The sequence below is a fragment of the Leucoraja erinacea genome, chromosome 6 (assembly GCF_028641065.1).
Source record: "Leucoraja erinacea ecotype New England chromosome 6, Leri_hhj_1, whole genome shotgun sequence".
In the NCBI taxonomy this organism is placed as follows: domain Eukaryota; kingdom Metazoa; phylum Chordata; class Chondrichthyes; order Rajiformes; family Rajidae; genus Leucoraja; species Leucoraja erinaceus.
Window position 1 is genome coordinate 47010818 of NC_073382.1, and position 15873 is coordinate 47026690.

The 15873-nt window shown below is 42.4% G+C and overlaps 1 protein-coding gene, 1 long non-coding RNA gene and 1 other non-coding gene across 3 annotated transcripts in view; 1 reads left to right on the top strand and 2 right to left on the bottom strand.

Moving 5' to 3' along the window:
- Positions 1-5248: 5248 nt before the first annotated feature.
- The window catches only part of rpl21 (ribosomal protein L21), a 183879-nt gene continuing 173254 nt past the window's right edge, over positions 5249-15873 (bottom strand). Inside the window, exons 2-7 of the mRNA XM_055636911.1 lie at positions 11856-11882; positions 9332-9410; positions 8223-8284; positions 7217-7329; positions 6023-6173; positions 5249-5371 (exon numbers count right to left, since the gene is read on the bottom strand). Of these exons, the coding sequence (XP_055492886.1) occupies positions 5282-5371; positions 6023-6173; positions 7217-7329; positions 8223-8284; positions 9332-9398 (483 nt within the window). The 5' untranslated portion in view covers positions 9399-9410; positions 11856-11882 and the 3' untranslated portion in view covers positions 5249-5281. The remainder of the gene's footprint in view (positions 5372-6022; positions 6174-7216; positions 7330-8222; positions 8285-9331; positions 9411-11855; positions 11883-15873) is intronic.
- Positions 6567-6697, bottom strand: LOC129698496 (small nucleolar RNA SNORA27). Its single transcript, XR_008723682.1, has one exon. It is a non-coding gene; the product is annotated as a small nucleolar RNA SNORA27 (small nucleolar RNA).
- On the top strand, positions 11891-14325 carry LOC129698070 (uncharacterized). Its single transcript, XR_008723612.1, has 2 exons — positions 11891-12125; positions 13659-14325. It is a non-coding gene; the product is annotated as an uncharacterized LOC129698070 (long non-coding RNA).

Consider the following 15873-nt stretch of genomic DNA (forward strand, 5'->3'; position numbering starts at 1 on the left):
CCAAAAACACATTCATCATTTTAAAATGGAAAAACAGATAAATCTAAGATTTACGTTTTCATATGCAGGCCATATGTAACATTTAATATCTTGTCTTATAGTGCATTTAATTAAAATATTCAGAGGAAGATTGTTTGATTAGTATGTTTGCAGGTGATGCCAAAATAGATGATTAAGATGGTTATCAAGAATTTCATTCAGGGCTCGGTCAACTGGGCAAGTTGGCCAAGGAATGGCAAATGGAGTTTAACAGGTAAATGTGAGGTATTGCACTTTGGGAGTTAAACCAAAGCACGACCATTTTAGTGAATGATAGGGCCATAAGGTGTGAAGGAGACTTTTGACACTCTGGCCTTCATTAAGGAAATGAGCATAGAAGTTGGAACATTACAAGATGTTAGTAAGGTCACACTTAGGAGTATTGTGTGCAGTTTTGGTCATCTTGCTACAAGAAATATGCCATTGAGATAGGAAGAGTGCAGAGAAGAATAAGGATGATGCCAGGCCTCGAGGGCTAGTTAAAACTTTATTCCTTGGAGTGTAGGGTCCTCAAGGTGATCGTATAGAGGTGTAAAAAAAAACACAAGGGGGCATAGATAGGTAGAATGCTCCAGGGGGCAAGAGAATAAAAAAGGACATAAGGTTTAAGTTGAGAGTGGCAAGATTTAATAGATTTAATAACCTGATGGGCAATATTTTCACATTGGTGGATACATAGGAACGAACTGCCAGATGAAGTGGCTGAGGCATGTATAATTACATTTAAAAGGAATTTAGACAGGTAAGGAGAGGGTATGGGCAAATGGGACAGGTTTGGATGGGGCATTTGAGTCAGCATAGAAGAGTTGGGCTGAATGGCATGTTTGTTTCCTGTATGACAGCTCAATGTAACACAATTTATTTTTGGTTTCTGGCATCATTGGCAAATAAACCTAACAAAATACATTTACCAAGGTCATGTCAACATTGCATTTTCTAATTTTGAAAATAGAGAACATAGTAGTTGGAATGTTCTTGGGCAAACCATCCTCTGAATATTTTAATTAAATGCACTATATGGCAAGATATCAGATGTTAGATATGACCTTCATATGAAAACGTAAACTTTATCTGAGGGGTGCTTATGCAGAAGAATTATGTTTTAGTATGTCATTGGTATAAGTAGAGATAAAGGTGGCTCAACTAGTCATAATTGTAACTGGACTTTTTTTGTTAGCCTTCCTGTTTAATTTTAGTATGACATATGAAACACTTCATAAAAGCACTAATGCACAGAACTTGTTACTGGAACAACTTTCAAAAGCACATTTGGCAGTTATTTTCTTTTATTCAACTACAAATCCCAGACTGATATGGTGCGTAGGTGTGTTGACAGTAAAAATCCAACAATTCCCAGCAATTTTATGACTAATAATTACCAACTTCACAAAATGTTTTACAGCAATTCATAAGACGGTTCAAAGCATGAGAAATGTTATAATACATTCCTTTCAGATTGCTCTCAATTACATGGCTACGACAGCACTTCCACAATCTATCACTGTATATTTAGACATGTATTTTACATGATTTCCTTTGCAAAGATTAGCCTGCTTTATGATCTTTTAAACAATTGAATTGCACAACTTTGAAAAGAGGCACAGTATGAGTAAACATTCATTTTGAATACATTTTTCATTGCTATGACTAGAAAGAATAAATTAATTTAATGTGGTACTTTGTAAGAGATGAAAAAAATCTGAAGGGTCCCGACATGAAATGTCACCTGTCTATTCCCTCCACACATGCTGCCTGACTAGCTGGTTCCTCCAGCACTGTGTTTAGTTCTGCATCTATTTTCCTGCCAAAAATGTATTAATCTGAGTGGTATGTACTCGAGTACAGGAACCGCCAAAGAGCCCAACATTAAGAAAAATACACTTATCTGCCTTAAATGGCGCAAGATTTAACACGACTTTAGCAATTGGCTCTCTAAAGATTGTAGAATTAGAAATTTCAACAAGATCAACATTTGTTGTTTCAAACTTCAGAGAACATAGATTGACAACTCAAGGCAGCATAAAAAACACTAAGAATCAACCACTGGACTTCATTGCATCCCCTTTAGAAATCAACATTTAGGTTTAAGTTTATTATTATCACAAGTACCAAGGTACAGTGAAATGCTTTGTTTTGCATGTTATCCAAACAGTTCAAATATAGCATAAATAAATGCAATCAGTTCAAACTCAAGAACAATAGATAAAGCAAAGAGGAAGGTGCAGAGGGCAGAATAGTTCTCAGTATTGTAATGCGTCAGTCCCTTTGGACAAAGTCCAATGTTGCCAGTGTAGCAGAAGCGAATCGGACAATACCCTAGCTTATGGATTGTTCAAAAGCCTGATAAAAAGGGTGGTGGTGGGGGAGGGAAGAAGCTGTTCCCGAGTCTGGTGATGTGTGCTTTCAAGCTTCTGTACCTTCTGGTGGATGAGAAAAGTGCAGTCTTTAAGCTCCATGTAGTTGTAATAAGGCTTTGCTCTTATGCTGTGGAGGTTAATGTACCAGCTTTCTTTGATTAGTTGGTCACTATATCTTCATTTAAGCTGAGTTCAAGAGTTAATTAGTTCAATTATCTCCTGGTTATTCTCATTAAACCTGTAGTTTCTTGCTAGAGATGCCATGGATCTTCTCACAGATGTTAACTATGGCAGAGTTTGAACACAGCCTGGTAACATCCTCCTATTGAGTGGGGGTTAATAGGTTGCTTAATATAGCAGAAACAACAATGGTAGGTTCAACAAATGGTAGGTGCCCATCATGGCATGCGTGATAAGTCAAAGGTTCATTATCATCACATGTACAGATGTAATGAAATTCTTTTTTTTGCATACAGTTCAGTAATATCATCAGACATAAGCACAAACCTGATTAGTAGAGTATGGTGGCTGTCCATTGAGACCACACACAAGAGTCGCCAAGCTTTGGTACCCTTTTCAAAAGGATAAGCATCCTTCACTTATACGAAGAAATAGATGCCTGTCATGGACCTGTGATGTTGCCATGCAATTGCCTGTCCAAATGAATTGTCCATTCAGGTCATAGAAACATAGAAAATAGGTGCAGGAGTAGGCCATTCAGCCCTCCGAGTCTGCACCGCCATTCAATATGATCATGGCTGATCATCCAACTCGGTATCCTGTACCTGCCTTCTCTCCATACCCCCTGATCCCATTAGCCACAATGGCCACATCTAACTCCCTCTTAAATATACCCAATGAACTGGCCTCAACTACCTTCTGTGGCAGAGAATTCCAGAGATTCACCACTCTCTGTGAGAAAAATGTTTTTCTCATCTTGGTCCTAAAAGATTTCCCCCTTATCCTTAAACTGTGACCCCTTGTTCTGGACTTCCCCAACATCGGGAACAATCTTCCTGCATCTAGCCTGTCCAACCCCTTAAGAATTTTGTACGTTTCTATAAGATCCCCCCTTAATCTTCTAAATTCTAGCGAGTACAAGCCGAGTCTATCCAGTCTTTCTTCATATGAAAGTCCTGACATCCCAGGAATCAGTCTGGTGAACCTTCTCTGTACTCCCTTTATGGTAAGAATGTCTTTCCTCAGATTTGGAGACCAAAACTGTATGCAATACTCCAGGTGTGGTCTCACCAAGACCCTGTACAACTGCAGTAGAACCTCCCTGTTCCTATACTCAAATCAAACTTCATTTTCCCATATCTAAATGCCCTGCTGTGGTATTCTTTAATGTGTTTCATTGTTATCAGCTAAAACATGGGCTTCACAGAGAAAGATCCTAATTAAGTAACAAGGGGGCCAAGGTGGTGGAGACCAGGTCCCGCTGCATTGAAGGTAATGCCCATGTATTACCGAGCACATGTATAGGTGCAGCCAGGCACATATTCACCACACACAGTAACCCTTGACCCTTGCCCCAAGTTCTGCTGACACCAGACCACGTCTCTCGATCCCTGTATCTGGTCATGCCCCTGCTTATGTGCCTGGTCACTGGCTCCACTTTCACACCCAACTACACCTATGCCAGGATCTCCAGTTCACAGGTACCCAATACCATTCTTGCAAGCGCAAGCAAACTGAACTGGTCATAACTTGTATATGCTCCTTTGAACTAATAACAGATTGCACATCTGAACCCCAGTAAATTGTTTCTTGCAACTGACTAATCATATTGGCATCCCAAAAGACCCATTTCCAATCTTTACCAAGTCCATTTACAAAGCTCCACCCATACACTCCAAAACGTGTGCAACACCATTAAAACTCAAATATCCTACATTCCATTTATTTTATTCTGCCATTTTCTCCAATCATTTCATTTTTCTTGCTCGTCTTGTCAAAACCACTCTCCGACTAATTCAGATTTTCCCCAAAGTTGTTAACACGGTATGCGAATAGCTCAAGCAATTTTCTACCAAGTTAACCGCTTTCCCATCTCAGAACGGGATTGCATTTGCTTCCTTCAAATGCAAATGGGATCATTTTGGAATCAAAGGAACTGTGATTAAAACCTTCAATATCCTCTTAAGCCAGGGGTTGGCAACCTACGGTCTGGGAACTGCAGCCAGTCCCGATGTACGCAGACGACCTGGGCGCTACAGCCAGTCCCAGGGGCGCAAGCTGATCTGGGAACTGCAGCTAGTCCCGATGCACGCAGGCGACCTGGGCACTACAGACAGTCCCGGGCCAGGCGAGCCGACCTGGGAACTGCAGCCAGTCCCGGGGCAAGTGAGCTGATCTGGGAACTGCAGCACGGCTCGGGGCACGCAGGTGAACTGGGCGCTACAGCCAGTCCCGGTGTAGGTGAGTTGACCTGGGAACTGCAGCCAGTCCCAGGGCATGCGAGGGACCTGGGAACTGCAGAAAACGAATTGAAAAACACGTGAAAACTAATGCGAAAAACAACACCAAATCGCACTATGGCGATAGATGTGGCCCTCCATCTGCTCAGACATGGGTCCTGGCCCCTATGCAGAACAAGGTTGCCAACTCCCGTCTTAAGTTTTAGGTCTGCAGGTAACAGGTGTACACTCTCCTTAATAATTACACTAGGATAGGCTAACTATCTCCTTGTGCCTGTAGTCAAAAAGATCATAGCTGGTACTTTGTTCCCATCTTTGTTCACATGAAAAGCCAGTTGAAAAATATATCAGCAAGTTGCCAGTCACAGAATGGCACCTATAACTGAGCCAGCAAATTGGAAAGTTACAAATGAATGCACAGTTAATATAAAATTGAGTTATAAGACATTTATTTGATTTTAACAATTATGCCATGAACTCGTATGGAATGGGCTCCAGCAGCTGCGGCTTGTTCGCTTTTGTCCGCACAAAGTGTGCCTTCCTGGGCTCAGCAGGCTGGAAAGCAGAAAATTCACATGTAAAACATTTTACTTAGTTTCAATCTATGGTTCTATCTTATGCTGGATTGAGAGCACATTTGAAAAGGTGCATATTTAAATTGCACTGACAACCCCGTTGAGAATGTTTTACCAAACCCACAATTCCTCACATCGTTGTCCTCTTGAGATCACTTTCCCCAGCCAACAATGGGTTTACCAGGCACTGCCCAGCCTGGGGTCATTTGTGGTCGGCCCTGGCCTTTTCTCACCTCCAGCTCCTCCTTTCAGTCTGAAGAAGTGCCCTGACCCGAAATGTCACCCATCCTTTGTCTCCAGAGGTGCTGCCTGATCCGCTGAGTTACTCCAGCACTGCGTGTCTATCTTTGGTATAAACCAGCATCGCCAGTTCCTCATTTCTACTGACAATTCATTTGCTGTAATTTTACTCTTCAACATTTGCACACGAAATGCAACAGTAGGATGCGTTTTTGCACTTCCAACCCCATCAATTCATTTGCAAATACAGACACCATTGTATGCAGATGCCGAGAAGTGTGTTCAGCTCTGGCTGAACAACTTCTAATCTTGTGTGTGGGCTTGATAAGAAGATTGGCAAATAATACCATTGAATGGTGTCTAAAATGTAGTACACACAGGCTGTCCTTACCTTGCGTTTCAGATCGATCCAGGTGCCTTTCTCCTTAGCCTCTTTCTTTGCCAGTTCATTCGCTTTCACGCGAAGCAGAAAACTGTCTCTGCTCTTTGAATGTTTAATGTGCTCGACACGCACATTAATTCTTTTGGCCAGAATCTTGCCCCTAGGATACAAATCAAAGCAACTGAATTAGAACGGCACTGCTACTTAAACAATTGACTAAAGTTTACCATTTAAAATGCCTACAATGCTATATGATACAGCACATTAATATAAGAAATAGTTTAAGGAAAAAATATTCCTAAATATAGCTTTAATTAGTAAAATGCAAGTTTATCTAACTTGTTGCATTAGTCCCAATAAAACTCTCCACACCCAATTAAATACGGAAATTAATTTGCATCTATAAGCACAGTAGTATTACGATGGTCATACTATTCGCTGTATGTTTTAAATATAGTTTTAAAATGTGATATAGGGAGAGAAACAGAGTTTTATAAATTTAGTTTTGAAAGACTAGACCAAAAAGGTATGACAACAAATCTTCAATATTCACTAATGTCCCTAGTGATAGAAACCCAAATAAAATATAAAATACCTGGGCTTTTAAAAAAAGGATATTTTACTCTACCCCACTTGAATGACCAATAAAGACACACGTCTTCTTGGCAAAGTGAAGAGGGGTGACATGAAATGGTTTACATTTACCCACACAAAAATACAAACAAAATTTACATTTGTGTCTCATGCAATTATTCCTCTAAAATATCCGGAGATGTCAGTCAGTTAAACCCTTCCAGAATCAATTGAACTGCATCCACATGTACAGACAGTTAACTCAATTTATAGTTCACTGCATCGTGCTCTTCTTGCCTTCTTCCTTCTCTCCACTCTTCCTTATATTTAGGCAAAATTCAGGAGTTTTGTATTGCCAACTTCCCATCCTACCCTACCTCCAATACTTCCATCAGTATCAAACCCTCTTCCTTAACATTGTTCCATACCAGCCTAGTCACCTAAACCAACTGCACCCCAAGAGAGCTCCCCCACACCCCATTTTGAAAGAAAATCAAAATTCAACCCACTCATTTGATTAGCCTTCCAAATAACCCCTTGTGCCGTAATGCCAAACTTTCTGATCAAAACTTTGCAATACTTTGGAACATTTTCCAACATTTAAAAAAACACCAAATCTTTTATACTCACTTGACTTGCTTGTTGATAATAATGCCTACAGCATGTTGTGTAACATTATAAATTCTTCCTGTCTTCCCATGATAACATTTGTGGGGCATGCCCTTTTGAACAGTGCCCGTGCCCTGAAGAAAAAAGCCATTTATTGTCACCCCAGCAAGTTTTGAAATAATATCTATTAGCAAAGTTTAATAAAGATAATACAGAAAAAAGAGCTTATCCAAACAAAAGTTAATAAAAGATTTAAAAGGCAGTCTTTCAACCCGTCTTTAATCATCAATTCAAGATAACAAATTAATTTTCCATTGTACAGATATGCCAATTTGCAACTAACGTGTGGTTTGTTAAAGGAGAAAGACTAATGAATCAAAGAGAAATAGAGAAAGAATGCCAACAGTTCAAAGTCTGGATACGAAACAAAGCAAACTGCTAACAGTGGGATGGTTTGCAGGATGGGTAAATGCAGTAGTCCAGTATTGAAGGAGCACAAGAACACCTTCAATCCTAACTTTTGCAACCCAAGAATTATGGAATACGCCATAGCTCTGAAACTATATCTATTCTCTCACAAGATAAGCAACTAAACACACATTGATCTTCAGTCCCATCGCCACAGCACATTGCACAAACCAAGCTCCATTAGGCCCAAAAATCAAGCTGTTGAGAGAATCGAGGCTCGAGTATTATTAGTGTCAGGGTGTGAGATTCTAACCAAGATTCCTGAGATTCATTACTGACATTTCTAATTTACACCCGTAATAATTTCTGGGAATTAATAATAATTAAAATGTTAAAATTCAACTATAAAAATATAAAGCATGGTCAGTTAAAGGATTAATTAAGGGTACAATGCAAAATGCTCAGCAAAAACAGCCACCTTCTTAATCTAACCGAACTCCCCAAAACAACAAATACCTCATTTAGTATGTTAATATTTCATGTCCAGTGTTCATGGATAATTTCTGCTGCAAAACGGCAGCATTTTTTGCTATAAAATAGCTTATATAATAATAAATACCTTGATGTCAACAATATCTCCCTTCTTGTAGATACTGAAATAGGTAGAAAGGGGAACAGGTCCTGAAAAGTAACATTTTACAAATTACATAGAACATAGAAAATAGTAAAAATTCCTACATCATCAAACAATCCAATGCAATAAAGATTAATAAATATAAATATTGTTTCACTACATGGAGGAAAAGAATTTCCTTGGTGTCACATAAGGAAAAGCTGGACTGGCTAGGTTTGTATTTGGTAGAATATGGAAAAATGAGAAGAAACTTAATCGGAATGCAAGATCCTGAGAGCCTTGACAGTGTGGATGTGAAGTGGATGTTTCCTTTCGAGCAAGAATCTAAAATTGGGATTGCAGTTAATGGGGGTGGTCATTTAAAACAAATATTAGGCAACATTTTATCTCTCTCAAGATTGACGAGTGTTTTTTAGAATTCAAAACAACTATGAATGCAGAGTGTTTGAATATTTTTAATGTAGAGTTGCCCAGATATGTCATAAGCGTATTCTGTAAAGCTTTTATTAATATTTTTTCAGTATGATCATGCCCATCATACACCCCAACTCCAATTTTTAATCAAAGCTAATCAACAAAACTCTAAAATGCCAAATTTTCTAGATACTCTTAGAACCGGTGAAATAATTTTGCTCAGCTTGCCTCACGAGGCAATCATAGGAATTAAATCATCATCAAGCTCTAGTTTTTACTGAAATACATATTATAGTAGTATTAACCAAACAAAATTACACCAACATCTTCATAAAGGGCAGAGAGGTAATAAATCAGGCATTGTTTCATTCAGTTTATTTTGAATTCAAAACTCGATATCTTCAAATGGGTTTATTTGAAACACGCCATGTGGTGTACTTTCTATTTCTCCTCCTCTATTCCAAATAGCTGGACTTCAGTCAGCACCTCTATGATCACTGGACAGTAAGAGGCACAAAAGCTCCTTTGTCTGTGCAAAATCCCAAGGAAAGTCAGTAGACTCGATTCGGAAGGATTTGACACCTGGACGTCTTTATTCGATCAAAACCATACTTCTGAGTTTTCTAAATAAAACATTCAATCTATAGATCAGTAGCTACAGTAAAATTAAGGATTCTCACCATGTTTGCGGAATGGCCTCGCGAACATGTATCGCGTCCCCCTCCTTTTACCCCTGGTGTTGGTCATCTTGGACGTTCACTGAAAATGAAGCACAAGATTTAAATGAAGATACAACGTACCCAATGGTTTGCAGAAACACAAAATGCTGGAGTAACTCAGCAGACCAAGCATCCTCTGGTGACATGGATAGGTGTTGTTTTGGGTCAGGACCCTTCTTCAGCCGCGTTACTCCAGCACTTTTTTTGCATTATGTTTCATGAGTCAAATGACAGCTACTTTTTTTTAGATTTAAATTATTGATTTGAAAGAGTGGACATGGAAATAGACCCTTCAGCCGATCAAGTCATCCTGGACACAAAGTGCTGGAATAACTCAGCAGGTCAGGAATGCAGATGCAGGAAGATTATTCCCGATGTTGGGGAAGCCCAGAACTAGGGGTCACAGTTTAAGGATAAGAGGGAAGTATTTTAGGACAGAGATGAGAAATCATTTTTTACACAGAGAGTGGCAAATCTGTGGAATTCTCTGCCACAGAAGGTAGATGAGGCCAGTTCATTGGCTATATTTAAGAGGGAGTTAGATGTGGCCCTTGTGGCTAAAGTGATCAGGGGGTATGGAGAAGGCAGGGATGGAATACTGAGTTGGATGATCAGCCATGATCATATCGAATGGCGGTGCAGGCTCGAAGGGCCGAATGGCCTACTCCTGCACCTATTTTCTATGTTTCTATGTCAGGCAGCATCTCTGGAGAACATAGATAGGTAATGTTTCAGGTCTTATGAAGGGTTCCGACCCGAAACGTTACCTATCCATGTTCTCCAGAGATGCTGCTTGACCTGCTGAATTACTCCAACACTGTGTCCTTATGTAAAGCAGCATCTGCAGTTCATTGTTTCTACTTTCTCTTTTCATTTTCTATAGACACCAAGTCATCTTTGTCGGCATGGGCAAGTTGGGCTGAAGGGCCTGTTCCAGCACTGCATACGACTATAAATCCAGACTGATCATAGATCATCACAAGTTCAATGTTATCTTACTTTCTCATCCAAAGGCCAATCATCCTATATGCCCATAACCTTAGTCCACTGTGAAGTTTCCTTCCTACAAACCCCCAAGACCATTTTTGGGAAGTGAGAAGAAACCAGAGTGCCCAGGAGAAACCACATAGTCACAGGGAGAATGTGCAAACTCCACACATACAGCACCCAAGATTAGGATCGAACTCGAGTCTACGGCTGAGAGGCAGCAGCTCCACCAGCTGCGCCGCCGTGTGCTGCAGGCACCTCAACAATCATTGATAAAGAACAAATTTAATTGCAGCCCACGATTTGCTATAATGTAGAAAAGTACCATACAAGAAAGAGCCCTTGGGTCCACTGTTTGTGCCGAACATAACGCCTAGTTAAACTGATCTCATCTGCCTGTACTTGATCCATATCCCCCTATTGACGTCACTTCCATGCAAAGATCCTATAGCAAGCAGGATAGATCACTTGACGAAAAAGATGTAGTACGGTCATGGGCAGATTCATGGGTAATTTTCGGCCCCATTTCCGCACCAAAGATAACTAGTGCGGAGACGGAAGCCGGTTACGGAAATATCCTCGTAAAAAGAAGTTATTTGGTAAAAATCTTCTAATTTTCAGAATTATCATTTATTAACACAAACTGTTCCCCCGCAACATTGATTATACTGCGAGTCGGGTCGGGTTACTGAAATGTCAGCCCATTGCATTTAGAAGGAGTGGCCTATCTTACTTCACTATAGGATCTTTGCTTCTATGTACCTATCTAAAACCATCTTAAATGCCACTATTGTATCTGCATTAAACCACCACCCCTGGCAATGCATTCCAGACCCCCACCCTCTATTAAAAAAAAAACTTGCCCTGCATATCTGCTTTAAACTTTCCCCTCTCACCTTAAAACTATGCACTTTAGTGTTGGGCACTTCCACCCTTGGAAAAAGGTTCTGTCTACGATATCTATGCCTCTCATTTCTAACAAGTCTCTCCTCAACCTTCCAGAGAAAACAATCCAAATCTATCCAACCTCTCCTTAACTGAACCCTTCTAATATAGACAACATCCTGGTAAACAGCAATAAAAAGGAACTACAGATGCTGTTTTTTTCTGGTAAACCATCTCTGCGCCCCCTCCTCAGCCACCACGTTATTCCTTTAATGGGAGCGACCAGAACTGCACGCAATACTCCAGATGCGGCCCGACTAAAGCTCCACGGAGCGGACCGCGGGGTGTGTGCAAGCGCCGGCCGGGCCCGTGTGGACGGGGACTCGGGCTGCGGTGCGGATTGTCCCCGTCAGCCTGAGGCCAGGCCCCCCGCCACATGTCGGGGCCACAGTTGCTCGCTAAACCCATCCATCGCCCCCCTAAAGCTCCACCGCCGGCACCATCCCGCCGCCACCCACTGCCCCCAACCCCCGCGAGTGCCCGGAGGCCGCTGCCGGCGGTATGGAGCCGGTATCCGTGGCCGCGGCCCAGCGCCGCTCCAACAACCCGCTACCTGCAAGATGGCGCCGCTCGGCGGAAAGGGCGGCTGGGGGCCTCGCGCCCCTTACATAGCAACGGCAGGGCTGCCCGAGCCGCGCCTCCACACCAAAATCATGCCTACAAATCCCTCATGCACACACGTCTGCACCTAACCATCGCGCCAACACTTCATATAAAAATGTTATTGATAATCAAAATAGCCAAATTATGTATTGAACTCAGTAAGTCGGACGTCACGTGACTCGAGGCGAGTGGGTTGGCTCCATGGTGACTTTGTTCAAATGTGAGTTGTCTTCCTTTTGTATTCCTCTTAGAATTATTCCAGGAGTTCCCTTGACGATGAGTTCACACATATTCAATTTCGACACGATTTAGTTAGTATAAGTGATATTGTTTTTTAATCAATCTGAGCTAACATTTAGCTGAACTACTTTATCTAGGTGAAAAGAAACTAAGGTGCATTTATAAGCGAGGCCCCCAGCTGCCCTTACCCAATATGTTCTGGTTACAATTATGAAAGTTTAATAGAGTCAATTAACAAAAGAGTTTAATAGTCAAATTGAAATTTATCTCACCAAATGACTATATTTATTCTTAAGATCAGAATTCAACAATAGGGGAGAGAAATCCCAACTGAGTACAATATGTTCTTGCAGCTGCTCACTAGCAGAAACCTCAATTTATACGTCACCTGTGGTGTAGAAAAATATCCCGAGGCATTGTGAAGTAAGGTGAACAAATTTTAATTGAGGAACTGCAGATGTTGGAATCTTGAGTAGATCCCAAAGTGCTCGTGTTACTTAGTAGAGTTACTCCAGACTTTGTGTTTTAGTGTTTTAACACTTTGAGGTAAACACAATGTGCTGGAGTAACTAAATCAATCTGACGAACAGTATTGACCTTAAACGTCACCTCTCCATTCACTCCACAGTTGCTGCCTGACCCGTTTTGTTACTCCAGCACTTTGTGTTTTACTCAAATTTTAATTGTTGTTTCTCCCTTCGCAGTTGCTGCCTGACCTGCAATGACTATTTGCAGCATTTTCTGTTTTCTGAAGAGCCTAAGAGCCTAAGGCTCTTCACAGCAATGCTATAAAACAAAAATTCAGAGCAGGGCATACATGAAAATATGATCAAAATATTTCAAAAAGGTCACTTTACAGTATATCTTAAAGGAGAAAAGAGACACAGGGAGAGCGTGGGAGGAAATCCCAGAGGTTTGTTAATTAAGACGCAAGATACTGCAAATGCTGGAATCTTGAGCAAAGCACAAAGTGCTAGAGGAAACCAGTGAGTCAAGCACCATTTGTGAAAGGATTGGACAGACAATGTTTCCGGTTGGGATCCTTCTTTAGACTGATCAATTGATTTGTTAGATTTATCAAATTAAGACATGGCTTTGGTGGAATTGTTTTTCGCTGTAATGTCGGGGTCTCCAAATAGACATAACGACAACGGTATGGACACAAATTGCTGGTCAGCAGGTCATGCAACATCTCTGTAGAACATGGATAGGTAATGTTTCAGGTTGAGGCCCTTTCATCTGCAGTTCTTTGTTTCTACATAACAACACTCCTGTCATACAATAGCTTAATTTTCTAGCTCCTTTCAATCTTGCCATTTTTTCAGGAAATCCATAGTAGAAAGAAAGCAACTCAAGGGTGTTCTGCTTTGTTGTCAACATCTGTAGTGTTTCACGAGTCAGAACAAATGACAGCTACATTAATGCATAGAGGAAAATGTTGAATACATCCTAATAAGGAAGATTCACTCTCTGCCATTTTCACTTTTGATTGTGTCTAACCACTTGGTTCCAGCTTCAGTGTTTCATGGAGAAAATTCTGGAGCAGAACCTGATGATGGACATGCACAAGGGCCCGTCAATTTATCAGATATATCTGAGGACACCGTGGGAAGCTAATGAAGAAATTACCAGAGCCTTGGCTGAGAATGGTTTGGGAACAGCTCCATCCAAGACCACAGCAAATTGCAGAAAATTATGGATGCAGCCCAGTTCATGACACAAACCAACCGCCCTTCTATTGATTCCATTTACACTTCACGCTGCCTCGGAATGGCCACCAACATAATCAAGGATGAGTCTCACCCCGGTCACTGCCTCTTTCCCCTCTCCCTTCAGACAAACGATACAGAAGTGTGAAAACGCACAACTCCAGATTCAGGGACAATTTCTTCACGGCTGTTATGAGCCAACTGAACCATCCTATCAACACCTAGAGAATGGTCCTCAACTACTGTCTATCTCACTGGAGATTCTCAGACTATCTTTCATTGGACTTTACTGGACTTTATCTTGCACTAAACGTTATTCCCTTTATCATGTATCTGTACACTGTGGCTGGCACACTTGTAATCATGTCTTTCTGCTGACCTGTTAGCATGCAATTAAAAGCTTTTCACAGTACCTCAGCACAGGTGGTAATAAACAAACTAATTAAAGGGCTGCAAGGAAAAGCCTGAGAACTATAGAACATTGTGCTTAACTATAGAGCATCAATGCTCTATTTGTGGTAGGCAAATTACTGGAGAGGATTAGGAGGGATAAGATATATGCATTTGGATCAGTGATGGAAATGGGTGGTTACGCAGGGGTACGGCATTCCCCTAGGTTTCAATTTCCAGCTCGGCTTTAATGAATACTGCAAAAAGATTCGAGCCGTTTCTCACTTCATTCAACTCAGACGAAAATGATTTGTTAACTGCCACTGTTAGCACCTGTTAACAGCCAGTAGTTAACAGTAGTTATATAATGTGTCATCAATGCATCGATCCACATTCCTCAGTAAATGTAATTGTATTTTTACACCACATTCCTTTAAATAAAATTCAAGGGAGAATTTCTTAAACTCAGGGTCATGCGAGCACGGGCTGAGGCAAACTCATGTTATTTTATTATTACACATTATTTTATTTGCCTCCCTGCCTCCGTCTCTCTCTCTGCCTCCGTGCCCCTCTCTCTCTGCTTCCGTGCCTTTCTCTCTCTGCCTCCGTGACCCTCTCTCTGCCTCCGTGCCTCTCTCTCTCTCCCTCCCTGCCTCTCTCTCTCTGCCTCTGTGCCCTTCTCTCTGCCTCTGTGCCCCTCTCTCTCCCTCTGTGCGCCTCTCTCTGTCTCCCTCCGTCTCTCTCTCTCTCTCTGCGTCTCTCTCTCTCTCTCTCTGCCTCCGTGCCTCTCTCTCTCTGCCTCCGTGCCTGTCTCTCTCTCTCTCCGCCGCGTGCCTCTCTCTCTCTGCCTCCGTGCCTTTCTCTCTCTGCCTCCCTGACCCTCTCTCTGCCTCCGTGCCTCTCTCTCTCTGCCTCCGTGCCTTTCTCTCTCTGCCTCCGTGCCTTTCTCTCTCTGCCTCCGTGCCTTTCTCTCTCTGCCTCCGTGCCCCTCTCTCTGCCTCCGTGCCCTTCTCTCTGCCTCTGTGCCCCTCTCTCTGCCTCCGTGCCTCTCTCTCTCTGCCTCCGTGCCTCTCTCTCTCTGCCTCCGTCTCCCTCTCTCTGCCTCCGTGCCTCTCTCTCTCTGCCTCCGTGCCTCTCTCTCTCTGCCTCTGTGCCCTTCTCTCTGCCTCTGTGCCCTTCTCTCTGCCTCTGTGCCCCTCTCTCAGCCTCCGTGCCTCTCTCTCTCAGCCTCCGTGCCTCTCTCTCTCTGCCTCCGTGCCTCTCTCTCTGCCTCCGTGCCTTTCTCTCTCTGCCTCCGTGACCCTCTCTCTGCCTCCGTGCCTCTCTCTCTCTGCCTCCGTGCCTCTCTCTCTCTGCCTCCGTGCCCCTCTCTCTCTCTGCCTCCGTGCCCCTCTCTCTCTGCCTCTGTGCCCCTCTCTCTGCCTCTGTGCCCCTCTCTCTGCCTCTGTGCCCCTCTCTCTGCCTCTGTGCCCCTCTCTCTGCCTCTGTGCCCCTCTCTCTGCCTCTGTGCCCCTCTCTCTGCCTCTGTGCCCCTCTCTCTGCCTCCGTGCCCCTCTCTCTGCCTCCGTGCCCCTCTCTCTCTACCTCCATGCCCCTCTCTCTCTGCCTCCGTGCCTTTCTCTCTCTGCC